This window comes from Brugia malayi (assembly GCF_000002995.4).
Source record: "Brugia malayi strain FR3 genome assembly, contig: Bm_v4_Chr1_scaffold_001, whole genome shotgun sequence".
Lineage (NCBI taxonomy): Eukaryota > Metazoa > Nematoda > Chromadorea > Rhabditida > Onchocercidae > Brugia > Brugia malayi.
The window spans coordinates 6,984,133-7,011,870 of NW_025062475.1; the positions used below are offsets into that span (position 1 = coordinate 6,984,133).

The 27,738-nt window shown below is 31.7% G+C and overlaps 5 protein-coding genes across 7 annotated transcripts; 4 read left to right on the forward strand and 1 right to left on the reverse strand.

The window, feature by feature from the left end:
- Positions 1-1,142: 1,142 nt before the first annotated feature.
- Positions 1,143-6,999, forward strand: Bm10694 (EF hand family protein; the record flags this gene model as incomplete). The annotated part of the gene is made up of 12 exons (XM_043076859.1): positions 1,143-1,206; positions 1,368-1,477; positions 1,677-1,793; positions 1,957-2,166; positions 2,485-2,616; positions 2,748-2,825; positions 3,038-3,154; positions 3,263-3,467; positions 3,635-5,969; positions 6,329-6,423; positions 6,694-6,767; positions 6,898-6,999. 12 exons carry the CDS (start codon positions 1,143-1,145, stop codon positions 6,997-6,999), a joined length of 3,639 nt encoding a protein of 1,212 aa, XP_042932793.1.
- Positions 7,000-8,074: 1,075 nt separating this feature from the next.
- On the forward strand, positions 8,075-10,436 carry Bm2253 (the record flags this gene model as incomplete). 2 transcript variants are annotated; one of them, XM_043076860.1, is made up of 6 exons in its annotated part: positions 8,075-8,173; positions 8,552-8,638; positions 8,867-8,983; positions 9,493-9,645; positions 10,028-10,126; positions 10,275-10,436. In XM_043076860.1, 6 exons carry the CDS (start codon positions 8,075-8,077, stop codon positions 10,434-10,436), a joined length of 717 nt encoding a protein of 238 aa, XP_042932794.1. The 2 variants fall into 2 exon arrangements, with proteins under 2 accessions (XP_042932794.1, XP_042932795.1); XM_043076861.1 differs by having other exon boundaries at positions 8,867-8,968.
- A 1,859-nt stretch (positions 10,437-12,295) lies between these two features.
- Bma-har-1 (Uncharacterized protein) lies at positions 12,296-13,352 on the forward strand (the record flags this gene model as incomplete). The annotated part of the gene is made up of 3 exons (XM_001902839.2): positions 12,296-12,523; positions 12,738-12,883; positions 13,274-13,352. 3 exons carry the CDS (start codon positions 12,296-12,298, stop codon positions 13,350-13,352), a joined length of 453 nt encoding a protein of 150 aa, XP_001902874.1.
- A 1,907-nt stretch (positions 13,353-15,259) lies between these two features.
- Bma-glod-4 (Uncharacterized protein) lies at positions 15,260-17,533 on the forward strand (the record flags this gene model as incomplete). Of its 2 annotated transcripts, none has more annotated exons than XM_043076862.1 (8): positions 15,260-15,343; positions 15,587-15,636; positions 15,794-15,914; positions 16,067-16,265; positions 16,747-16,829; positions 16,977-17,063; positions 17,167-17,280; positions 17,402-17,533. In XM_043076862.1, the coding sequence occupies 8 exons, from the start codon at positions 15,260-15,262 to the stop codon at positions 17,531-17,533; spliced, it is 870 nt and encodes a 289-aa protein (XP_042932796.1). The 2 variants fall into 2 exon arrangements, with proteins under 2 accessions (XP_042932796.1, XP_042932797.1); XM_043076863.1 differs by having other exon boundaries at positions 17,167-17,259.
- Positions 17,534-20,401: 2,868 nt separating this feature from the next.
- Positions 20,402-24,070, reverse strand: Bm4718 (Uncharacterized protein; the record flags this gene model as incomplete). Its single annotated transcript, XM_001900722.1, has 4 exons — positions 20,402-20,566; positions 21,737-21,907; positions 23,321-23,526; positions 23,890-24,070. The coding sequence occupies 4 exons, from the start codon at positions 24,068-24,070 to the stop codon at positions 20,402-20,404; spliced, it is 723 nt and encodes a 240-aa protein (XP_001900757.1).
- Between the last annotated feature and the right edge of the window lie 3,668 nt (positions 24,071-27,738).

Below are 27,738 nucleotides of genomic sequence, written 5' to 3' on the forward strand. Positions count from 1 at the left end.
TTATTTTTTTATGCTTTTATACTTTCCTGTAAGCATCATTTCTGTTTCAGAAGCTATACTGATAAAAACATATTTTTTGAATGATGGACTTAGAACAAAGATTTATTATCGTCTACCAAGAAGATCAAATTTGTTTGATCAGTGGACAAAGTTTTGGACATTAGAGAGTATTTGATATGTGATAAAAGCACCATTCATTCTCATTTGATGACAATATTTGCTCATTGTTACTACAGTAGCAATATTGCTAACAAATGGAATCTGAGTCACAAACAATGCTAGCCTGCAATTTATTAGTACTTGCACAGCTATTGCTACAAATTATTGGTGCTGCATCACGTGGGGTATCAAGTATCGGTAGTTTGATACATGTAAAGTTGTGTTATGCTGCATTTGTTGCTACAGCAACTCCATTTTCTGGTCATTCCTTCTTTGATTTGAGCTAAAAATGTTTTAGCATTCAACTATCCCTTATATGTTTACGGAAAATAAAAGAAATGACGAAGCAATTGGAAGTGATTCTGTCGGAATGAAGTACCGTTTTTTGGAATGATTTGGGTCGTTCACTGATAAGGGTACAACCATATTTCATTCAGAGATGTTTATTAAAGAAAATATACCGTGTCATTACGATTTTGACCTAGAAAACTGTTCTTTTTAAAAATTTATGAAACTAATGTGGGACACACCATATGGGTAAATGGGACTGGAAACTGGGCTCGTCTGAGTATGTCGGATTTGTCGACAGTCGTCCCACATTTTTTCATCATTTTGCCTCGTCAAAATGACAGCTACTTCAACTTTTTTAGAATTTTGCTAACATTGCTGTGATCATCTCATTCAAACTTGAAATTTGAAATTTTCTTCTGAAATATAGAAGAATTCATTTGTAAGGAACATAATTTTGCCGTCTCACGAAAGAGTAAATTAAGGAAGAAATTAAGCTATCGTGCATATCTATCTAAACCTTCTTCTAAACCAGTCAGTAGATTTAGCAAGTGACCCTTCGGGTGTACATATTCCAGAAATGAGATGAAGGCAAAATAGATAATGCTCAATGATCTCAGTTGTGATAAACCAAGGATAACCCGAAATTATTTGGAATATGTATGCACACAATTCACTTCTTTCCAGATATACACATGTCTCGACCATGGATATTATTTATCGCAATCATCTTATTCAGCCCTACTACCGTTGGTATAGGTGAGAATAAATTCAACTAATTTGTATAACGGGAATTACATTCCCTACTTTTTACTAATATTTCATCGTAAATCGAGTACACTATGCTCTATTCTTTTTCATTGCTGTCTTTTCGCATTCACTCATTTCCATTAAAAATCAAATCTAAATTTTGTTTTAAGTAAATCAATATATAACTCATTATGATTTGACGAAAGATGGGAAAATTGACAGACGAGAACTGAGGACAGTAGCATATATGGACCACAAGCTTCCACCGACAATCAGTGATGTAATATCTTGATCATTCTTAGATAAACAAAAGTTATCTTCATTTCCAAGGAATCTCAATTTTCTCACTACTCATTATTACCTTTATATTTTTAGAAAGCAATTTTATGGTTTTTTTTTTATAACTCATCTACTTAGAACTTAGAATAGAATGAGTTCAGGTTCATTTCTTTGGCACTTTTAAATCCTCCTTTCTTTAGGATATATTCCGAAAAGCGGATCGAAATGGCGATAAGTTCATTGATCACACCGAAATTATTGCAGCCGCTAGATTAGTTCAAAGACACGTTGCACTAGCCACTTTACGTTGGCTAGAGGTGATTTTTTTTTTTTAATTGAAGGTAATCCAAGGTAGAAGTTTGTTTTGATTTTTTCAAAAACATACCAAATGGTGTTCAACTTAGAATTCATGAATATGGTATCAAATCTGTGGATGTCTATCAGATATGTTGCACTGATTCTCATTTGTTAAACATTCAGGATCACGATACAGATGGTGATGGTCTACTGAGCGAAGTGGAACTATTCGAATCTATTTACATGGAGCTTGGTTTGTCAATAAAAGATGTGAAAAGTTGTTTTTGGGAAAGTGATGTCAATAATGATAAATATTTGACATCCAGTGAATTGGTTGAAACGCTTCACTGTAGTAGATTATTAGCGCAGAAAGAGGCAAAAGAATTGCTGAAGGTTTGTCGATTAGATTTTGTTGATGGTATCTCCAAAATAGAACCTAGAAGAGGCAGATATAGAACAAATTTCTATAGAAAAAAGATTTTCGAAGTATGAAAAAATAACTTATGAGTTATGAAAGATAATTTATCTCGAATTTTTAACTCAACTAAACAAACAATTCCTGAGCAAAAAGAGGTTGTCCTAACTGGAATGCTGAAAAAAAAAAAAAACTCTCATTTCTTATCTAATTCGTTTAAAAAGCTGTGCAAATTTGAAAAGATTGCGCAGTAGTTTCATAAATATTCAAATTCAGCATTTCTTACTTTGATTCAGATCTATGACACTGATGGAGACCACCGACTGAATATTCGAGAAGCGCAAATGTTGGCTGACTTACGTTACGATATTGAACCCGGCTATGCAACAACTGTTTTTGAGAATGTCAGCCATCGAACTGATCACACGGTTGTCCTTTCAAATTTTAACTGAAATTTGCAGAAATTTTGACCCGAAACTTGATGTGCTCCAGATAACTGAAAATTCGAAACATATAAAAATGACATGTTACACATGCTGTTATCAACAACTATTTTCAGATAAATGAATTAGAATTAATCGATTTTCTCACTAAATTACGAGAACAAGCTGCTGTTGCTGCGTTGAACAAACTATCTGTTAGTTTTTCTACTCCAATCAGGCTTACTGATAATAAGATAAGTATTTTCTTTCGGTATCATTTGAATTGAGGATAACTCCTAAGAAATATCAAGAAATACAAAGAAAATTGCCGTCAAGAAATTATTTAACATTTCTCTACAATTGATTTAAAATTCATGTTAGGAATATTAAGTTTGCTTATTTTGGCCACTAAAAGTAGGTTATTCAGAATATCGACCAGAATGGTGATGAAGCAGTATCGTTCAGTGAATTATTGCAAGGATATGAGAAGCAATTAAAAAAATCTACTTTAAAAAAGATTTTCGGCAAAGTGGACGTCAATAAGGTAGTTTTGAATAATAAGAAAATTAAGATGGAAGAGTGAATTTCCAAACGGATTTATTCCTAGTGAAAATTTTCCTAATTGTTTTCCTTCATGAAACATTTATTTCAGAATGCTCACATCGATCCAATCGAATTTGTATCGTTGCAAAACTTAATTGCTGATGAAATTCGTCTTCAAACGATACAAAATAATTTTGAACAACAATATTCTACAACTGTAAATGCCACAACATCTCTGCCGACTTTGATCATTTTCAGGCTTCCTAAAAAAACGTATAATCAGCAACCAACCAGGCAAAGAAAACGCCGTTCAGGTCATATTGTCTTGCTCGTAGCTGACTTCATTCTTTTGTTATCATGAAAACTTTTTTTTTTTTGAAGAGTAGCTTCTGTTTAAGATTATCCAAGAAAGCATTTCTTACTACTCGTACTTACCTTTTTTGTATAAGATCAAGACTAATCATAATTTTAACACCTTTAGATCAGGAATCCGACAAGAAGCTAACGGTTAGCGATGAGTCACATCCAAGTATCAAAGAACTTACTGCAATTAACGCAAGCAGTATTTATTTCAGTACAATAGTTACCTCAGTACCGAAATTTATAAAATCCAAAAAAGAATATCAAAAATTTCCTTCCAGTGGAACCAAATCGATTTCCGAAATGTTCTCTAATAGCAAAAGACCAGAATACAGAGATGTGATTGAAACCGATAACACCAAAAAAAGTGAAGAATATTCGGTTTCTGTTGAGAATACCTCACCGCTTATACGAACAATGGTGCAAAGAGATCGTAAATTTACATCAGCTAAAAATGAAGATCAACTGAAAGCCAATTCAATCAGAATCGATGAGAATGGTGTTCGAAATGAGAATAAAGTATTTATTAACAGTCCAAATGCTGCCTATATCAAAAAATTTGAGAAATTTTTTAATTTCCTGCAAAATAGCATCAAAAAGATATCCAAAGCAATTAAAGAAAACAATGTAAAACAAAAAGAAGATTTGAAAAGTCCTCTCAGAGGCATCAATATTACTAAGCATTGGAGTCAGACTGCGGACAACACCTCAAATACTGAAGCAAATGAGACCAAAAAAATAGCAAATGTTCCCGAAAATTCGATTTCGGCTCTGACAACTACTACAAAATTGAAAATTCAGAGAGATCTGGACGATGCTATTTACGAAAAGATCAGAAATGAAAAAGATTTTGTCGTTCATACGCCTATTGACTCGTCAAAATATAAAATAGCAGCAGTAAAAAAATTTAGCGGATTGTTTGATGCACCCTTTTTGCAATTTGATGAAAAAGGAACTGGAAAAAAGGTAAAAATGATAAATTATCAAAGTAACGGTTCACTTGATAGACGCAATTTTCACAATGCAGTAGAAAAGAAACAAAAACTAGAAGATATGGATGAAGATGGCTGCTTATTAAACAATCAGACGGATTCTTTTGATTCGGAGGATTCTTCGGAACACTCGGTGAAACGACTTAAGTGCAATACACAAGCACAAACATCAAATGGAACTAGTAGTACTACACCGCTTCAGAAAGTTAAAAGAGCAAAATTATCTCCCGAATCTAAGGAGGAATCCAGAAATCAAAAGAAACAAGACAAACCTTCGAATATAACTGATTCATTGGAATATGAAATAATAACTGTCAGCCATAAAGTATCTGTCGATGATGAATCTGTTAAAGTGATTCCTGATTCTGAAGACGATGAAGAATTTAATGAAGGAATCTCTACAAAACGCATAAATTCCAATCAGTCAAAGCACGAATTCACAAACAAACATGATAAATTCACTTTTCAACCTCTTCACTCTCAATTGACGGAGAATCATGAGAAACAAATTCATTATGGATCAGATTTTACAGGGCTTGAAAAAATCACTGCCAAAACAAAAAGGAAAAAGTTATCATCACACAAAGCAGAGTACCTGGAAGGAAACAAGTCAGTGAATGAGTTCAGGCTGATAGGTAACGAGTCTAATGACTATAAAATTCTGGAAGCAAATTCAATGTTTTTCATAGAAGAAAATGTCACCAACAAACACGGCCAAGAAATATATTCACGGTCACAAATAACTGATTTCCAGCTCACAAAATCACAAAACTCGTCTTCCGAACAAGAGCAATTGCAAGTTATAAATACCAAATATGAAACAAATAATAGTAAGGAAGATGAATTTTTTGATCAAGTTTTAAGTGGTATGTTGAATGCAACGTTTTCGGAAATGGATCAAACATTTAAAGCTATGGAGTCCGAAAATCAGGGGAAAAAAGATTTTCAAAAAATCACGAAATCCTTACTCAAATTAAAAAAAAACGATACGACTTCGCAAATCTCACAAACTCCTGTAACCTCATCTACAGCTCCGAAAATACCTGTAACTTTACCATCATCTCCGAAAACATCCACTTCAGCAACAATAAATTCTAATTTCTCAACACATACAACAATAATGGAATTAAACTCAAAAGCAGCTGTTGAAATTGAGTCTGACAAAATAAATCAAACATCCACAGCGCTGGGTATGATGGCACACCCTGCAGCAGATTCGAAGGATAATAAAGATACACATGAATCAAGTGTTGGAAACACAGGAACTGTAAAAGATTTTGCTGAATTTATTCCTAGTATGGAAAGAAATGGGAAAGGTGAAGCTGGAGAACAACATGTTGAGGAAGTTCGACTGCTTCAGCAGAAGCGCAAAAAGTGCTCACATTATCGCCATGGCTCTCAAAGGAAATTTCCTAATATGGATAATATCTCAGCTGAAGACAAGGCTGCAAAAATAAATACAACGCAAGTTTTAAGTTTTTTAAGGATTGATATTTTGATGATAATTTGCTAAATTGCTCTCAGAAATTTTGTATCAGGGATTTCTAATACAATTTCTTTTGAAATTATTTAAAACTTTTTGGTTATCCTTAGTTCCTGAGTGTTTTTTTTTTTTTTTTTTTTTTTTGAGAAGCAAGCGATATGTATCGATTTATGCGACCTCTTAAGAACGCCTAGAAATTTTGTAGTTATTGTAATTGGATCTGCAAAATATAGATAGCGTGAAGTTCATTCAGGTCAATGACGCATATCACTAACTTGTAATCAGTCAAAGGTAATGTGACACTAAAGTGATCTTTTGTCCTCACTGACCCCACTTTCAGAGGTGTGATCTGTAACAAGAAAAGATTATTGTACGAATGTCGATTGAAAAAGAAGTACCGATATAAAATATGCTCAAACAATCAAAGATGTACCTGTAAGGATATTGCAAGCTTAGCACGATTTACCTTAAAAAAATTTTTAACATTACAGGAAGTAAAATTAAGGTTTAAAGAAAGTTATGATTTTGGTCAATAATTATGATCTTCACTTAGAATTCTGCCTTTAATTCTTGTTCAATGAACTTAATGAGAATAAATTTCTCTCGAAAAATACAGATTAATATTTTAAAATTTCTTCATTTCTAGCGTGGTCTGAATTTTCTTTTTTGATCTGACTGTCTTTTTATAACATACTCTATTTCTAGTTTTGAGTCATTCAAAAGAAACTTCAGAAAATATCGATTTTCCCACGCAAGATTTCTCTCAGAAAAATAAGACAGTAAGTTCCATGGCCTGATTTTCTTCTTGTTAGTTAGACAGAAGTTCACCGAAGTTATAGGATGTGATTAAAGCGATTTTTTTGGAAATCACTTCAAAGCTTGAAAACAAACGAAACAAGTCAATTACAGGTGAGAGATTGGCGAAGGGAAAAGACTGAAGATTTGTTGTTTCGAGCAGTACAGGAGTATCAAGCATCTCTTAGAAATCAGGAAAAAGGAACGGAAAATTAATATTTCCTTCCAAAAGCTCTTAAAATTAAAAATTGTTCTAAATCAAGTGAAAAGTAACTTTCGTGTCACTGGGTTATTATGGAAATCTTTCGTTATTCAGCATGTTGTATTTCTTTGGACAATATCTTGAAAAATTGAACTTAAGTTACTCACGAAATCAAGCCTAAGTATACGGATCTCTTATAATAGTTTAGCTGTTAAACATTCTAACCGACCACTACGAGTGAATCTGCCATCGCATTTGAATTGGTAAGAAATCTTAGAGGCTTGTTTGTTCACATCAGAATTGAACGACAATACTCATCATCTACAGCTGTTGAATTTCTGTGGCACCTCAAAGAGATCTTGAAAAGAGGAGTGTAACAGAAAGCGAATATGCCCAATCTGATATTACTTCCTTTGTTGTTTGTTCTTTTATATCAAATCTTTCCTGTTTATAGTGTTATGATAATCAATAAATAGCTGTTGTCTGTCAATCCGCAGAGTTTGAGGAAGCCCGGGAAAAAGAATCGGGCCGCGAAGGAATTACTTGCTTGAGAAAGCCCAAAGGGAAAATTGTTGCTGTGACCAATAGTGTCTACGTGACTTTTTGTTTCATTGAACAGTGTGGGACATGATTTTTAGAGAAGTCGCGTAAACATAAAATAATGGGTGGGTAAGAATGACAACGAGGTTTTTGCCTTCACATTTTTCACTATTTTGGAGAATTTAGTAAATTAATTGTTCACGACACAAAGTCACTTTTCAGTAAAATCTGTGAGTTCCCATAGCAAAATAATCATATTCCACAATCAAACTATGTCGCTTCCTAAGGGAAGGGGAAGTTAGACTTATGTCGTGCAATTAACTCTCATTTAAGAGTGTTAGACGTACAATAGCACCAGTAGGAGAACAAGTAAATATATGGTATCGTCTGATTGCGATGGATATTGTCAGATAGATGTTGTCACTCATATGCTTATCGGTGCATTTATTGGTGTTGTATGTTAACAACTTCGAATTATAAGGAGAGAAGATGTTTAATTCCATATTTAAATATTACAGGCTTTGTTCCTTTCAGGCAATTCGATTACTGATGTCAACCAAACCAAGTGAGACAGCAGTTCTACGGCCGTCACTTAAGAGACAGTCAACACAGGCTCAAGCTCGATCTAAAGAATCGGATGATAAGCGAGTATGTCTTTAACTCTGATTAGTTTTTTTGACCATTCTTTGATTAATCTATGTAAATTGATTTTAAAAAATGATACTGCCACCTTTTGATGAAAACATATAGATGTGCTGTTAAAATTCACTTTTCGAAAATAATCACTCTTTCTTGATTTTCTTGGCTCTGCATATATTTTTCATATAAAACATCATTTTGAGATTCTCCTCGAATTTCTAATGAAGGATAGTTCATTTCCACGAAGGATATGGGGGAATAAGTATTACGGGCAAATTTTTTTTGCCCATAAAAGCCTAGCAGTTTTGAATGAGCTCATGTGCATGAATAATAAGAAGTCTTTACGAATGGGTTACTTCTAACTGAAAAAATGTATGTATACTGCAGCATGTTACTTTCGCAACTCCGAAATTACCATCCTTCAAATGCAATCTACCAAAACAACAACAAACTTTTAATCAAAGTATTTCAAAGGTATGTTTCTGCATTTCAGGAAATTGTTCTTTCTATTTTATAGCATGTTTCATTCTGTTGTACCTCTCAGTCATTTTAGAGATCATCACAAATGGGCGTTGGTTCACACAATGTTATTTTGTTGATAAATAAATGCAGGAGTACTTGAGTTGACTGTTCCAAAATAATTAAGTACAATATATGCAATTGCTCAAAAAAAAAAAAAAAAAAAAATTCTATTTTTTGAAGCCGCGGAAACAAAAGTCAGTTGTTGATGTGCACAGAAAACGCATTCCTTCAGTGCAGCTTGCAGAGCTTCGTGCGAAGAAAAACAGACACAACGAACAAATTGTACGTTTATGTGAGGTATTAGATTAATAATGTACTTTTTTCTTTTTTATGTGTAATTTTTAAAGTTATTTAAATTCGTTCCCATTATGGCTTACTAATTAATAAAAAAAGTCACTTCCTCCCAAGGTTATTCCTTAGCGTTATAAATACAAAAAAAAAAAAAAAAAAAAAAAAAAGGAAAAACTCTGAAAAGTTGTCTGTAATGCATTGAAATGTGAGTTGAGGTTCTCATTTTAATATTTAAAATCTGTTGTAAAATAGCACTGTTAATTCCCCACCACAATATGAAGCGGAGCAAAAATGGAATATGTAAGCTTATTCTAACTTGATTTTCAAAAAGTTCTTTTTTCACTTAAGCATATGGTTTTTTGCGCACTTTCAAACAAGTTTTGTTAACAAAGTAAAATTTAGCTTCTTTTTTGATTTCATTCACGTTCCGAGCTCTTTACTTATAAACGAGTAAAGCATGAGCATAATTTTCATTGTTCGAGCGGTTTCAGATTTCAAAACTTTTTTAATTTGAGGCTCAAGAAGCACTTGTCAGATTAGATTATGTTATCAGACGTTTGGGAAGGGAAGCAAAAGAACAAGAGGCAGCTGCTACAACACTGTTGCAGAGTGCGATATCGCTAATTGAAATTGATGTATTGCGCAGTTTCGAAAAGCAAAGAATCGGGGTAATTTCAGCCATTGTAAGGAACTTAAAGACAGCATAATGGCAATTCAACTCGGTAATTTGAGATCTGTGACAATATGTAAGCACATTTCAAGTGCTTGCATAGGTTATAGATTCCTGTTGGCTATCGTTGTGTCTCCTGTTTTGTTTTTTGGAGTAGGCTTGAGATGTGTTTTTCTAAAATTGAGTAAGAACACAGTTCGAGAATATTCAAGGTTCAAAATGTAAAGTATTATATTTTTAATTATTAATCTTACTGCACTGTTTCATAAATCATTTTATATCTACATCCATCGAAAGTTTTTGCAGAATTTTCATTTAATATTTTTCATATGTTTCCGGTGATAAAAATATTTTTCCATTTCATAATTTCTGCTTTTCAGAATTTGTTAGACAGTGTTGGACAACAGCAACATAAAGTCGTGCAGGAATTGCGTGAGGAGTTTGTTGGATTTAACGAAAAAATAGCTGGTATTGGAAAAGTAATTGCTTTACTCGACTGTCCAATTTCTTTTTGTAAAGATCTGTTTTGTTTATCTAATAATTGCTAAAATATCTCTTACAAAGTGAATTGATTAGGCTAAAATTTTCTGGTGCTTTCTACAGTTAGGTTGTAAATGGTCATTTCAGATGTTGGTAGCAGTTAAAAAATATAATGAAATGCTTGATATGCAGTTTGCATCCGCAGAAAATGAGGGAGACTTGTCGGTGGTTGAAGAAATGAAGTTGTTGAGTGCTGATGTCAGATTGTATCTTGATATTCTCGATTCTTTGCAGAAATTTCATTTGTAACTGTTTTTGAATGCTTATTTTTACCAAATGATCTGGTAATTTGACTAAGTTCTGCATGAGTCTTTGAATGTGTAATTTTGATTTGAACTGAATTTATATATGAAAAACATAAAGAAGTCACTTCCTTTAGAATATATAATAGAAAATGAATGCGCAAGGAAAAAATTTAAAATGTTCTCGATATTTTGCAAATTCGATGAACGGGAGGTGTAGATAGAGTAAAGGACGTCTTGTTCTTGCAAAGAGAAAGGGACCAAAATTAGGGGAATGTAGAATTCGACTGGAAGACTTTTATTTCAAATGGTAATTAAAATGTTTTTGGTACTCACAGTGTTCAAACGCATAAACTGCATAAGTATGTAAAATGCAGATTTTGGAGGTATCTAGTTGCGCAGTCTCAATCTTTAATGTTTTACTAAGAAGTTCAAGGAAATTCTGGACTCTACTATATTTTTTACTAAATCAAATTATTTCAGTAATGAATGGTTGAAATTGTTCATTTGATTTATCTTCTTTGGTTTATTAATTTAATATACCAATACTTTGATAAATGTGCTTCTTTGGTTTATATGTTCTACATTCTACATCTTTAAAAAGTTTCAAAACCTTGGATAATAATGTATTTCAGAGCAAAAAATACAGATATAAATCACAAACATAATTCACACAGATCTAATAAAGTTAAACTGTGTCAGCAGAGTTAAAGTGGACATTCGGCATATGTTGGGCGGCAGAATAAAATATATGTTACATTAGAACAATTTTAGGGAGCTGACTTGTTTCTAAATTCATAAGGATACAGCTACAAGATTTGGGTATTAATTCAGAATCCAGCCCAATGACTGAGGTAATGAGGGAATTTTTCACAACTACTGGAAGCAAGGGCATGAATTCCATATATCCATGATTTACTCTCCCATCATATGTAACTAAGATCTTTGCAAAAAAGGTTGAAAAGCGATGACGGAGAGCCAAGCATTGAGATTTGAAGTATCTTTTCAAATGAAATAACTGTACTACATTAAGATATAGCTACCATATTCCTGTGTTCTACATCTGGCTTTCCGTATAATTGTAAAGGAGTAACAACATTCATATCTTATTAGAACTTTGAATAGGTTAAAGCAAAGGAAGATATGCGTTTGGAATATCTGATCTAGAATAGCATATGAAATCAGTAATGCGCTCGATGCCTTTTTTATTTTCAGGCTTAAGATTTTACTTGCTCAGTGCTGTACTAAATGTATTTTGGATGTCCTCCTCAAAAATGGGTTTATGAGTTGTAAATATTTGATCACTATATGCCTTATAAGAAGAACTCACAAATTCACCTGGAGAATCGTAATATATGCGAATATTTATGTAATAAAACCGGACAGCCATAACAACAGAAACACACACGACAAATATAAAATGAAAACGAGAATGCTCAGTTTATATAGTCACGATATTCCCGTCATCACAGGAATACAATATATCTAAATTTCACAAAAAACTGTGTGATAACCAATTGTTCTTGATTGGGAAAAATGAGTAATAGTGCTGCTACACTTGTCTGATATCTGAGAGTAGTTTCCTGAACATGAATGAGTCAGCAAATTATACTGTTAGTGCGAGATGTGTGGGTTGCGTTGTGTCTGGGTGGTGATGATTAGTGCTGGTGGACACGTGTATCTGTGAACACGTGTTATTCTCGGGATTGGCTAGCACAGGGTGAGCATTGGCTGTTGTGACAGAAACAGCTCATATTGTGGTGGCTACTCATTTTCATATGAAAGTGTTAGGATTAATTGTATTTCGTCGTATGGGTCTAACGGCTCGTTGCTCAATCTAATTTATTGAGTAATTAAGTTGAAGAAATGGTTCGTCGTCGTATGGCTTCACCGAAGCCGTCTCCGCCGGTACATCGTCGTACATCGTCGCCGATGTCTGCACGTTCTTCACCAATACCGATGCAGACCTATTCACCGACGACACCGGGTGCAGCAGCACCTGCACATTTCGGTATGGCACCTGCATCGCGTGGCCCTGGATTGATGGGGCAAATGGCTGCAACGGCTGGCGGTGTTGCAATCGGTTCAGCAGTTGTAAGTTATTAATACCGTGATGATTAATTCCATCTCTATATTGGGGGCTAGGAAGTTCACATCTTCATATATACTTCATCATAATGGAAAGATTTAGTTATAACTTATATAATCATTCATTAAGTTTTTGTCAAACTTTGAAATTTGGTAAAACCATGAAATTTGATGAATACAAATCAGTAATTTAAAGGACAACCATTTATGTATTTTTCAGGGTCATGCAGTTGGGAACATATTAACTGGGAGCGGTGGTGGTCATGGAAATAACGATGAAATTGCGCTTTCTGGAAAACAGCAAATAGAACAACAGCAGCAGTACAGAAGTCCATGTGAATTTGAGTGGAAACAATTTATGGAATGGTTAACTTTTGGGTTATATCAAATTCACAAAGCTCTTTTGTATTAAATAGTTTCAGCGAACTGTTGGGCAGAGAGTGCTCTTTTCAGAAATCATGTGTCTTATTTAAACTTTTTTAAAATTCTCTGGGGAATGTTATATCTAGCACTTTACTGTGATTAAGAGCGCATTAGTTATTATATGGTTCCTTCACGCTTTTTTTAGTTATTTAACACAAGATGTTATTTCTGGACAAAGTATTCAGTAAACATGTCAAGATCCATGCTTTTTTATACTGCAATTCTTTGGGAACTGTCAGTACAGTGATTTTTTTTCTGCAGAGATTCTCTGATTACGAAGAAATTCCAGTTTTGGATTTAAAATTTGAACAGTATTTTATCTTGCGCTTTCAGTACGGAGACGCAGAATGACCTCAGCTTATGCCAGAGTTTTAACGAAATTTTCAAACAGTGCCGGGCAAAAAATCCATGATCAAACCAGATGTAGCTGATCAAATGGTATGCAGAGCTGTTGAAAAAACTGTTAAAATAACGATATAAATTTTCTTCCGGTAGATATTTTTTATTAGTTACTTGGTAGAAGCGCAAAAAATTATTAATTTTATATTCATTTCACATTGAAGGCGCGAATAAAATATAATCCGAAAGGGAATTGGTTTTTACACATATGGAGTCGAAAAATCACTGCGGTAGTTTCTTTACAACTTCTGAAGTATTTTTACAAATTCCTTGATCTTTAAAGTATGATATCGGTAACACTGAAATGATACCTAATGAGGTGACTGAGACCGAATTATGCCTGCTTCATTTCTTATGTTGCAGTAAGGATTCAGAACCGGAACTGTAATTTTTTTTCTAGCTGAGAACGTTTTGTTTTATACTATTTTCATCTCTGAAAATGAAATAAGTGCTCTGTGGTAAACAAAATAAGTGCTCTGTGGTAGACAAAATAAGTGCATTTGTGATAGACAGAAGTTAGAATTTTATTGATCATGAAAATTTTTATGCCATAGATTCCTTAGATTACAGTTGTGTGTCTGTGTCTTTGTCTCTTGACTTTTTTTCCCTTTCTTTCAGAGCTATGCAAGATAAGTCGAGAGCCTCTGTTCTCACTGCTTCATGTTTTGGTTTTCAGAATATATAAATTGTTCCAATTGTAGGATTTATTTTCAATGATGTTAAAAAAAACATTTTTTATATCAACTGAAATGCAGCATGGCTCATCGAAGGGTTTGTTAGGTTTGTCATGAGTTTTTTGTCGATTTTCTGGAATTTGCATTTCTTATGTACGTTTTAAACAGAGAACAGATAAGGACTTGTTTCAAAGTTCCAAACAACCCATATTATCAAGTATTTTGGCGTCCAAAAAGAGGAGGAGATAAAGTGCAGATTGTAAGATCGAATTTTGAAGTGAATGGCGATAATGAAGAAAAGATGACTGTTTGCGAAGAATAAAAGTGTTGGGTTGGATATCTAGTGATGAATCTATACTCATCTTAGTAGATTTCCCATGTTAACCATGTATTTTTCATGAATTATGAAAAACGATGTTGGCTTATAAAATCTTCATCGAATATCTTCAACATCATAATTATTGTCATGACTGTTCGCAGAAAGCATCAAACATTATTTTATAAATCTCAGAAAAAAAATTATAAACCCGCAGCGGTAACTTTGAAAATCCAAATGGAGATTTATTCTCCAAAACAGGGTAGGTTGCTTTGATGAAAAAATATGTTTACTGATGGTTGATAAACGGTAATTTTATCCTAAAAACAGAACCGCCTGCTTTTAATCGTAAATAAGACCCCATTCCTATCTTTTTATGTTATATACTAACGGTATATACCATACAAAACTATATACTTCGAGCTTTTATTTTTTTTCTCTGTTTTACTGCAAAATCTTGGCAGTTCTCTGAAATTTTCTCAGTAAATGTGAATCTTAAGAAAGCTTTTTAAACAATATTTCCGTTCTTTGAGAGAAATTAAGTTTCATTCTGGAATTTAAAATTTCTTTCGTAGGTGCTTTTCAGAAAAGACAACAGGAAATGAAACTATACCGGTTAGTGGATTAGAAACAAATCTTTGATCACTTTGAGTCTGTGAAGAATTACTTTATAATTTTGTCTTCCAGCAAGAAAGTTCCATTCTTTTATTTTTTCTTCATAAAAGTTCTTTGTGGATGAGTTTGTTGTACACCGTAGGGTGTATGTTTAAATTATGCAGGCTTTGTCCAAAGTAATCGAGAGAAATTCCTCAAGTCTTATTTCTGTTTTATCAAAGTTGCATGCAGTATATTTATTCAAGTTGTTTTCTTTTTTTATGACGTGTTTGCCGATTACTTTTTAGCTTGAAATTTGGTTAGCTTATATTTACAATGACACGTGCACTACATTACGTGTTCAAAATTACTAATCGGAAAACAAGCCGTGATTTTTTCGTCAATATTCTAAAAATGAAGGTAATTTTTGCTATTTCTGGTTGAATTTGATAGCTAATTAAGTAAATTTAGTAATAGCTCAAGTGGAAAGAAATACTTTTGTTTTTTTGTTTTTCTTAGCATATCTTTTCTTCAATTTAGTATTCCTGCTAAACATCTTTTGTTTTTTATAAAATTTCACTCTAACTTGATTTCATCTTAGTGGTTTTAAAAAGATAGTATAATTGAAGTTTCCCTATTATGAGAACAAGAAAGATATTTAAGGTTCTACGACATGAAGAATTTGAGGAAGGTTGTAAAGCTACGTGTAATGGGTTCGTTCTTGTGTTTATCCCATTTTTTCATTTCCTAGTTTGATTTTCAGTTGACTGTTTGTTTTGCTTTTTTCATTTTTTTCATTTCATTTTGTTCCTGTTGATTGCAATATTTTATTCCCTGTTCGATAAAAATAGGGTGAGTGTTTCTTTATAGACCATATGCCGGTAGGTGGAGTAAAACGATGGTCGGTTATGGAAGCGAAGATGATCATTTCGTACTGGAATTAACGTATAACTATGCAGTCAGTTCATACAAGTTGGGTAATGATTTTGGAGTAAGTTTGTGATGGAACCATAACCTAACTCAGCTGATGTATTTAAATTATTGAGGGAAGATCAAAGCGAATTCTGTACGTTGAAGCAGATTAACTTTAGTGTGATCTTTATTGTGTCTTATTATCATTTTTTATTTCTGGAATAATATCAGGGGATCTGTATTCAATCAACGGATGTATTTGAAAATTGCAAAAATTACCCGATGGCTGTCATTATGGCGAATGGGGAAGTGGAAGTTGAGGATCCTGATGGACATAAATTTTACATTTTGCAACATGATCCTGAATCAGCTAATGCAGATTCGATTTATAAAGTGAAATTAAATACACCTGACTTAAACAAAACCGTAGGTTCGTTTATTTCTCCCAAATGATGTGAATTCATTTGATGTAATTGGTTAATCAGTTAGTGGCTAATTTTCGAGTATTTTTTGTATTTGTTTTAAGAAGCATATAGATGTCATTTTAATTAAATGCATTTATATATTATTAATGACGGCATACCTTAGATAGATAGATAGATAGATAGATAGATAGATAGATAGATAGATAGATAGATAGATAGATAGATAGATAGATAGATAGATAGATAGATAGATAGATAGATAGATAGATAGATAGATAGATAGATAGATAGATAGATAGATAGATAGATAGATAGATAGATAGATAGATAGATAGATAGATAGATAGATAGATAGATAGATAGATAGATAGATAGATAGATAAATAAATAATTATCATTTCTTTACTTCAAAACTTACTTTCCAACTTTTCTTATTTTTGTTTACATTTTCTCCTTGTCTTATGTTAGTTTCCATAAATTTTATAGATTACTGGACTAAATTACTGAATTTTACCACGATCAAACACAATGAAAACTGTTTTATTACGTCAATTAGCGAAAAAAAAAAGGTTTTACTTCTTTGTTTTTGCCACAGTTATCATAAGTGCTGTTACACTTTGACTGAATATTGATTTATTAAAGCACGAGGAAAACTTGTATTTTCGTATTTTCCTTATGTCATAAGCTCTGATTCCTCCTAGTCGCTGTATTTTCAGTTCGAATTGGAATGGAACCTCATTAATGCTAGAATCGATCGCTGTACCGGTTTTGGTAGGATAGCTTTTGCTGTTCCGGTGAAAGAAGTAGGCCATCTTCGAAAATCTAAACCTTTTTTACAAAGGCCCTAGGTCTTTCATTACATTATGTATTTTCATCAACAGTCGAAAAATGCAATTACACTTTCAGTTAGAACCGATACAAAAGAAGATGGAGGAAACGATGCAAAAGGTTTTGACTCCTTTAATAAAGCTAGATACTCCCGATAAGGCAGCCGTTCAGGTTATCATTCTTGCTGACCCAGTAAGTAGTAATTTCTTGCATTACATAACTTTTTATTTCATAATTATAACCAAAATTTTTGAGCCTATATATTTTTTTAAACATTTGATTAACGCGATCGTTTTTAAAAAAGCTTTTTTAGAATGACCATGAGATTTGTTTTGTTGGTGATGAAGCTTTTCGAGAATTATCACGGATTGACCTAGATGCAGATGCGAAACTGCTGAAAGCAATCAATAATGACAAAAGTGGAAAATACAAAATACCCCCTTAGTAGACATTTTTTCAATTTTCTTTAATTTGTTGGTCACCTGGTATATGCAGAATTGAAGTTGAATTTATTAATTTTGCGGAAGTATTTAAGCAAAATCATTAGCATATTGAGGAATTCATCGTTTTACAACTTCTTTTTTCGAGGAAGATTAGATTATCTTGCTTTTACGTATACCATCATAATTTATCTGTTTTCTCGTAATAGATGTTCTGGTGATTTCTAGGCATGCAAATTATTTATTTACCCATTTATTACATTGCAAACAATAAAAGTTGCATAGGAATAATAGAAAAGCACCGAAACAAATCATTTCTTCACATGGAAATATTTAAGAAAAATTGCAAGGAACAAAAGCATAGGATAAAAGAGACAGAATACTATTATACAATCAGGGGCAGTATTTATGCTTTTTTACTTATTCTCGTTTTTTTTTTTGATTAATGATTAAAGTTTCCGGACGCTGAAGTTTATATTCCAGTGTGTCAACAAAGAAATCGTCAATGGAATAATTTTTCATAAATTAAAAGCTAAAGATTTTTTATGTTTTCGTCGGTTTTTGAAATGTTATATCCTGCATCTTTAGATTTGACTGTCTCCTTTTTCTCTCTATTCCTCACTTAACAAAACTTGACTCTTTCGTCCTGACACATCCTATTCAACAACAATTCATGCTTCCTTTTTTAGATTTATTATTCCGTACAGAAATTTTGAACTCAAATTTCATTACTTTTTTTGCAAATTTCAGGAAATTTCCATAAGAGAAAATAGGAATAACAAAGGAGCAACTTTTTATAAAATAATATTCCCATTTTAAAAATAAACATTTCCATTTTCAATCATTACTAATAACATTTTTAACTTGCAGAATTATACAGTTATAATATTTGAATACCAAATAAAAAATCTTAACGAAATGAAGTGATAGTACGGAAAACAGTGTAAGTATTGGTAATGGATTGTTTGAGTCTTACTATTATGATACCAACTTACTGTTATTATTATTATGACATCAAACTTGATTCAGCAGATACGAAATTATATTTCTTTATTTTTTTTTTTTTTTTTTTTTATTTTGGAATAACAGCGAACATGGAATAACAGCCATTTATGCATAAATTGTTAGTTTCATCCTGTCTTTTCTCCGAAGGTTCTTAACAATTTTTTAATCATTCTGGTATAGAAGAAATTAAAATTGAGGAATCAGGACAAAGGAAGTCATCGTTTAAATGATATATATACACTGAGAAATAAGATGCATGCATTGAAGTAATTAAAAGCTGTAAAGTAATTACTCAGAAGTATGATAAAATGATATAGAAATAATACTACTATATATTGGAAAGCTTGTTGTTCCAGCCATGGTCATGCAGAAATTAACATTTGAGACGAATATCACAATTAAATAGGTGAAAAGTCAACTTCTTACCGTAACTCCTCTGCAACGAAGGATTACATTAAGGCGACTGCAGACTGTGATCTAAATAAATGCGCTGACAACTTTATATACAACAAATAGTTTTAGACTTCATTATCGTATTGATTATGCAGAAACACTTGTAGCAATGTGAACTTGAAGGCTGAATCTACCTTTGCTTCACACTTAAGGATTATTCTTAATCCATCTAACAGGTTTAGAATAAGACATTACATTCATTAAACGTTAGATTGATTATTGGCTTATACAGCTTATAGATACAAGAAATTCAAAAGCTAACTTAATATATTAATAACATGTATCCCATGAATATTCCGCAAAGAAAAGCATTAACTTCAAGAAATGATTTATCTTAATAAAAAATAAAGATGAACATTAAAATATGCATAACATTCAACAACAGATAACTCTAACTCTGATAGATAACTCTCCTGACTGTATCCGAAGCACTGTTTTCTGCTAACTTTCTTCAATTTTTTTTCCAACATTTCAAACCTTAAAAGAAATATTCTAATAATTATAATTATGGTCAAAAATTATCAATTTCCAATATTAACTTCTTCAGTTTAAGGAGTGGGTTTAATTTAAATTACTCAAATATAATGTGTGCTCACAGTTTCGTTTCGCGACTCAATAAAATCCGAATTTAATTGTTGGACAAAAAACAGAAATGATGTTCTCATGTTGCATTTTAACAATAATCCTATACAGGTGTTGCCAAAGCCTTTTTATATTTTTATTATGAAACCAAATCACATTTACTCAATCAAGGAACTCATTGAGGAAACCAACTTTTCCAATTTATAGTATAAACTATTCTTTTCTTAGTTGTCGCAGTTTAACTTTTGTTATGTTTTTATAGAACCAATAATCAATAACCTATAATTAAAAACCTATTAGTTAATATGAAATATGATGATAAACTAAAAATTTTTTTCCAATTTTAAAGTCCTTTTATCTTAGTCATGAAAAGTAGAGAAGACAAAAACAATGATGGCAGATTTTCAAAGTGCTTTGGATGTTATTTTTCTTTCCTCTTCATATATTTAATTGTTCAAGAAAGTAAAATTACTTCAAAATTTTGATGATAACAAAAATTCTGAATTTCAGTACAACAAAATTAATTTTTCGACTTGGTTTGTTAGAGGTTTTGGATTTTCAAAGAGTTTCAAATCATATTGGTTTGTCATTTTTTAGAAAAAAAAAAAGAAAAGAAAAATCGATTTATTGGTATTGGATTAAATTCGAGACATCAATCTGACGATAAAATACTAATCCTTGTGCTGCTGTTTATTCGATTTCTCTCACTATGTTATCATAATTTTTCAAATTTCAAACGTATAAACAAACTATTTAAGCAACTCAGCCATTTCTCATTGCTAAGAAGAACTTATCCAGCTTATAACTTACTGAAAGAGATGGAAAGTAGCATATTAGAGTTCCTGGTGCCCATACTTATCCACCGGCCACATGCATTCACACGAACTGGGCACATTGGGAATTGTATACGGATGCCAACTATGAGAGCCAATTCGCCGACGCGAGAAATGTTGATCCTTGTAGTTTTGCACGCAGCGTAACATGCCATGCACACACGTCTGAAAATTTAACTATTTTGAACTGGAAACATCTAATTATTCAACATTCGAGCAGGTCGAATAATTTCATTATGTCAGTAATGAGCTTTGCACTTCATTCATTGAAGAGTCAATGAATATAAGTACAAGTGTGCAAAATCACTATTTAAAATGCGAGATTTTTTATTAAATACATTAAAGTTCCTAAATTCCAATTTTCTACTTTCAGATTTGTAGATTTTGAACTTTTCTATTGGATTTTTTTTGACAAAGGCAAAATTTTTATTAAATTAACCTTAAATCATATCACTTGTCAACAATTGAACATTTTTTTGATTTAAAAAAAAAATTTGAAAAATTTGCCTTTCTCATTGGCAACCAACAGTTAAATTCACTAAAAATTGGTCAAAAAAAAAGTCTTCTAACATATTTTGAGAACTTACTGCCAGTTGAAAAAAGAAGCTGTTTTTAATTTTTGACAACCTGTTGTCGCTGTAGACAATATGTTTCACTTTAAATTATATGAGTTTCTGCCTGTATAAGAAAAACTCAAAAATTTGGAATAGCTTCTTTTAAAGTCAAATTTCTGAAGTGGTAATAAAATAAACAAGTTTGGCATATAATTATAAAGGCTAACAGACAACTGAGTTTATCAAATGATAAACAATCCTAAAATTTCATGCTTGATTATGTGATGATAAATTTGAACGAGCAAATTGATTATATTCTACAACTCCTATCAGTCATTCCGCTCACCAGTTATAAAAGTGTGTGTACTTTCAAGATCAAAAAAATTAATGAAGAGAATCATAAATTAATTGCAATACATGTCAATACATGTATATTTTTTGAATATTGAATATTTCCTCATTAATCATGGTATTTAAAATGGTGAAATTAAATAAACTAAATATCGAATTCTATTTGCAAATAGACAAGGGATAGGGCGAAACAGTAAAATACGAGTCTAATTGTAATCTTCTCAATTTTGATTTTCACCTGAAACATTTCCACATTCCAGTGTTAATGCATTCATGTGTAGATTCCACTAATAAAACTACGAGTCTATTAGTTTTTTGGGTACGTAATAATTTCAAATATTCCACCATGACGTGATACTTACTTGATCTTATAAAATAATGTTATAATAAGGCCGCCAATTAAAAAAAAATTTTTCTTTAAATGCAATACCTGTAGCCTAATAGGTATACGTCCTTGTTGTTGTTCATAATCAGCGATACTTTTGCAGCGTATTTCGACAAAAAATGGGGGATCATATTCCTCTGTTGGAGTATTCATATGCACAGTATTACGGTCACTTTCACATAATGGTTCATTCCTCTCCCGTTTTGATTTGAGATCCTAAAAAACAAATTGAGAAGTTTTACAGATATATACGTATTCATATATATAACCATTGATGCTAATGTATATGTTCTGACTCCAAATGTCCCCAATTTTATTATTGCATCAACTTTTTAAAGGTAATAACGTTCGCCAGAATACTTTTGACTTCTTTGACAACTTTGTTCAAATACAAATTTTCAAGTTTTTGTTTCCTGGCTTTAGGATGAAATATGAAAAACTCTGAGGACTATTTATTTCAAAATATTAATTTCTTGTTCTGATACTAAATCTTTAGCTAACAGTATTTCAAATATGAATTTTAACTTATTTGTTTTGGAAAAATATGCAACGGCAGATTTGACAATTGAATACATATACAGAAATTTCTCAAAATTTTCTTTAAAAACATTCCAAAAATTGTGAAGTTTACGGTGATTACCTGCTTATTGTAAATGAGATAACTGTTATGCAACTGCATGTATAGATGATTAAGAGAATGAGATTGAGTTCTCAGAACTTATTATCCTAATAGACTTTTTATCAAGATCGTTTCTCACTCCTCGAACGAAGCATGATTGAAAATTAAATTTGATTTAACAAATATATTAAAAATCTCTTCGAAAATTGATTGATAATGGCAAAAAAATCCTTTCAACATGTAAAAATGCTTTCTTAATTATCGATTTCTTCCTGAGGCTTCAAAATATTCAACGACTCATTTTTCGATTAATATAAAATTTTTGAGAAAAACTTCTTTTCAAACTTTTTCTTTTCAATAAAATATTTATTTTGTATAGAGGTGAGCACACTCAATGATGTCATTACCTTTCTCTTTTCTACCCTCAAAAAATGCAGCGGAATTTTCTTCGTATAATTTTTTTTAGAAATGATGAAAAGGAGCAGTGTGAGAATTTTTCGACTTTTTATTTAAGGAAACATAACAAAAGTTAGAGAATCATCCAAATTTGCGATTGATATGCTCCTCGTTTCTGATATATTTGACAAATAGGAAAAAATATTAACAATAGGAAGGCAAATATGGCTGGCTGTGCAGATGGAGGAAAACAAAGAATGCAGGCTAAGAAATTTTGTGTTTTTTTAAAAGAAATGATACGTTGGTAGGAAATTTCAGCTATTATTGCTGAGTCTAAAATTTTATATTTCATGACGGAAACTGAAACAGGAGAAAAACTGATAATAATTTTTTGAAATAAAGTAAAACTTAAGAGTGCTCAAGTACAAAGGAATTTTTTCCAGCTAAAATTTCTCGGACTGAAAATTAATTGGTCATTCATTTTTGTTCTTTGATAACTGATACGATATCAGTTTTCCCATTGTTTTAAAAACACGAAAGCAAAGCACATGATTCGAAACCATGCCAGTGGAATGTCATTCACATTTTGCTGTTTTGATCAAAAAGGTTCTTACTCTGTGGTGAGCTTTCATTTTATTTCTTACTACACCATCATTGTTATTGACATTCAGTGGTCTTCGTAAATTATCGAAGAATTTTTCGCTGACACTACCCTCAGAACGACGTAATTGTAACTGCTGCTTCTGCTTCTGTTGCAACATTTGCTTGTATCGTCGTCGTTGCCGTTCTGAATGTCTCAAACGATTGTACGCAGAAAGCCCTGAATTTTTATAAAATTTTACTTATATTTCAGAAAATTAAAGAGCTCATTTTCAACACTCATTTACCTGCCACAAAGAAAGGTAAGAATGAAAAATTGCATTGATATCATTAAAAAAGAATGCAGTTCAAATCTAAACTGAAGAATTATTAGCATACTTCAGTATTGATAACCAAATGGGACATCAGCTATTGTTTTGATGTGATGACGAAGAGATTGTTCTAACAACGAGTTGATTGATTTTAAAACTTTTTATCCCTCATGTTTGAGAATGTATTCGAGACTTGTCCGCATCCATATCATCGAGCATACGCTCATCTGTTTCTCTTAAATCAAGAGACAATTAAGTAGTAACATACATACCGTGGTAGTCATAGGAAGTGCCCGCTTTCTGTTCATCGTTGACAATAACAGGTGATGGTATATTGATATTAGTAACAGCTGTACCAGAATTAGTATCAGCAGTATGTGAAATACAATAATGGTTATTGATAATAACAAGAAGCGAAGTCATTATCGCTGCTAGCCAGGTGCCAGTTTGCATAAATGTACGTGATGGAGGACATATATCTCAGAGTTTGTATCTTTAGCTTTATAAATTTCTTATTTCTCCAAGCTCCAAGCAATTAACTTGATATCTTCTATTTCCCCTATCTCTTTTACCTTTCTCTTTTCACTGAACTGTCGTTTTGGTCACCACTGTTAATAAAATCAGTGGCACAACATAAATAGTTATCTTTCTCTTTTCTTGTTACAAGAGAAGAAAGTATTTTGAAGTGCACTCTGAAGCTGACGGTAAGCAAATATTACTACACCAATACAGCCTGAAAATACAACTTTTTGTCTTTCGGAATATTTGAAAAGAAAGAATAGGTTGGTCAAGGAAACGATGGAATACACAACGCCATTGTTGATTTAAAAAAAAAAAAAAAGTGGAAAGATTGCTTTACAGATTTACAAGGAAACGTGAGGGAAAGACGTAAGAAAAGTAGAATGAAATACATATCAATATATCAGAGTTTGAACTACCAAACGTCCTAAAACTTGTAATATTATCGTCAATGACTTAAATACACAAAGTAACATTACTCAATGCTCATTGTTACTTAGGTCTTCAAGCATAAGACTGCAATTTTGCCTCTCCTTGATAACGAAGCAAAATTCTATGAAAAGAGTTGCTTGATTGATTTGAAAAGCAAAGTTTGCTACATTATCGATATCATGATCACTAAAATCGGATGAAAAGCAATGATTGAAGAGAAATGGAAGATGATCATTAATAAAAAACAAATGAAAGGCAAATGCGTGTCATGACAGAGAAAGTAACAGAATAAAAAATAATTTACAGCCTTGTAAAAAACAAAACTGTCAGTCAAATTGGTGATCATCATGTGAACTAATGGGAAACTTGATAAGGCGTTAATGAAGATTGTTGTAATTAAATGAAATATTTAGTAAAAAAAAGAAACGTTTTTGAAAGTGCCAGAACAATGTGAAGAAATATGATAAAAATCTCTAAATTTTTTTAATAGGATGGGAAGGTTTGCCTCACTTATCACTGTCTTCGATACTGATCACATCACATTCATATGAGAAAGCATGTCGCCTTCTTTGTCCATTACAAGTATATGTCGATAACATCGAATGCTGCTAATGAGAAGCAAAACGATTATTCAACAGTTAGTCAGTCATCCAAGAAGATGGTAATGGAAATAAAGATTGAGAAGCGGAAATAGATGGCGAAAGAAATTAGTCATGCCAGGTCTTATTGTACGCAGAGAGCAATGCACTGAAAATTTAAGTCTAATTCTGGACGTTTAAAAGGTCTCAAAACTGCATAGAGAAATGACCAAGAATTCATTTGTTAAAACTATGATCCTAGCATAGTGCTTTTGAGATTGGAAAAATTAGAATATGCATCAATTAAAAGCGAAAACAAAAAACAAGCTTAAAAACCGCAATTATTCTTTAACAGAGGATATGAATGTAAAATAATTGAAAATAATTTATGGACATATTCTTTCTCTCTTGAAATCAACTGAAATGAATCGTAAACAGTAATAAGATGAACCATCAAAAAATGTTTGAAACGTGAATTTTTAGAATCATTTTTTAAAAAATAGCTTAGCCAAGGTTGGAAATTAGTTTTTTTTTTTCTCTCATTTATTTTCATATTGTCAATTTAGGTTAACTAAAAAATCAATTAGGTTCCATTAAAAAAAAAATTTAATCCAAAAATTGAGTTAAAGAAATTATTGCTTTCTATTGTTTAAAATAAGAGGAGAACTTCTTGAAAGAACTGCAGTAAAAGTAATGCCATTATACTTTCCTGGAATAATTTTTTGAAATTTTTTCATCATTAAAGAAAAAACTGAGAAAAGCGAGAAAAATTCAAAGGAGTGTGCCGCTAAAGTAACGCAAAAATAATATAAAAATATAAAACAATTCATATTTCAATTAAAAATAGCATAAGTTAAATATTGAAGTTTTGCTAAATTTTTGCAACCTTATAATAATTCTGAGTTTGAGTAACTGTTCATCTATAAAAAATTTTTCCTATTTTTAGGGAATTCGGCCAACTTTGTTTTTGATCTAATTCAGGTTAACACCCAAGAATCTTCAGGTTGATTGATCATTAACAAAAATGGCAGCAATTCGATGATAATTACTAGTTACGATGATAATGATAATAATGGTGTCATTATTATGATTACTATAGGAGTGATAATAAAAGTAATATTAGGGTATTCATTAGTGCAGGGACGATAAAGATGGCAGTAAATGATGTCATTAGGCAAAATATATTTTTTGATATAAATTTTATAAAAAATTAGTCTTCAAAGCGACGCCAATGACACTTCAAATTGAAATATGGATGGAATTCCAAAATTCTTTTTTACTGATATTTTTCACTTTGAAATTTCTATTTCACTTAAAAAAATGAGATGCTTATAAAATTAATTTTTTCTCACCAACAAATTTTAAATTTCATTTGAAAGAAATATGAAAAAGAAAAGAAACAAAGATTGCATTTATTCTAAAAAGATATAAAGGTTAAGGTCTATTTCAAACTGTAATGCAGTTATCCTATACTTCTTAGTCCACTTTTCATATTAGTGACACTGGCAGCTCATTTATTGTGCCACAGTAGCATTTCCAATAGTGAACTGCAATATTATAAAGATCATGAATAATAATAGAAAGACTAGTGATAAGATCAGAATTTGTATCCTATCCTTTACGATTTTCTAAAGCCTTGAAGTAATGATTAAAATGAATAAATGTCATCTTAGTAGGCTGTAATATATAATCAAGTGGAATACATTTGGTCCGCATTAATAATTCTCGATGGAAGATCCGAGCCTATTTTGAAATGGAGCCTTTCTTCTTCTCCTACTACATTTTTTCACATGTTCAATTGTCAGTCGGTAGTTTGAATTAATCTGACAATTTTACGATAGAACAGATGCAAACAAAAAGTGCAATTTTTTATAAAATTATGCAAAAATGTGTTGTCTGATCGATGTGAGAACTTTAAGTTACAAAGAAATGAAATTATCTAATATTTTAAAGAAACGAAAGTCATAAGCAAGACTGTTTGTAATATGTAGTTGAAGCAGATAATCTTATTGCCACTAGTAAATAAATGAGTTCATATTATTTTTATTTTCATAATTTTTTCTATTTCTTGATGAGCAGTCGGATGAAAGAACTGAAAGCGTTATTCATTTACGGTATAACAAAATGCAGCAGTTGGTAATAGTAATGTAGATATTTAAATTGATTCTTTTTGTACTCTATAAAAGCTTTTTCATTGCTCATAAAAAGAAGTAGAAAATTTTTGAAACTGACAATAGAAAAGGTGTTTCAAATTTCATTATTGAACACAAGCTCTTCAAAGAACTAAAAATCAGTCAATCACGGTTATCTTTAGAATTCTACTTCGAGCAGAAATCTAATAAATATCATACTCTTTAACGAAAAGTTTGCAAATCTAATATTACTTTTAAATAATTTTAGAATTAGCTCATTATAATTGAAAATGAGGTAATGTGAGCGCATATATGGCCACAGGCACATATTGCTTGTGTGATCGTTTGGAAGATTGCATCATTGGTAATTTCCAGAAGAGGAAAAGCATGCTATACAGGATATAAGAAAACATTCAAAGCACGGTCATAAGATGACTGTCATAAAGTGTAAGCATAATGG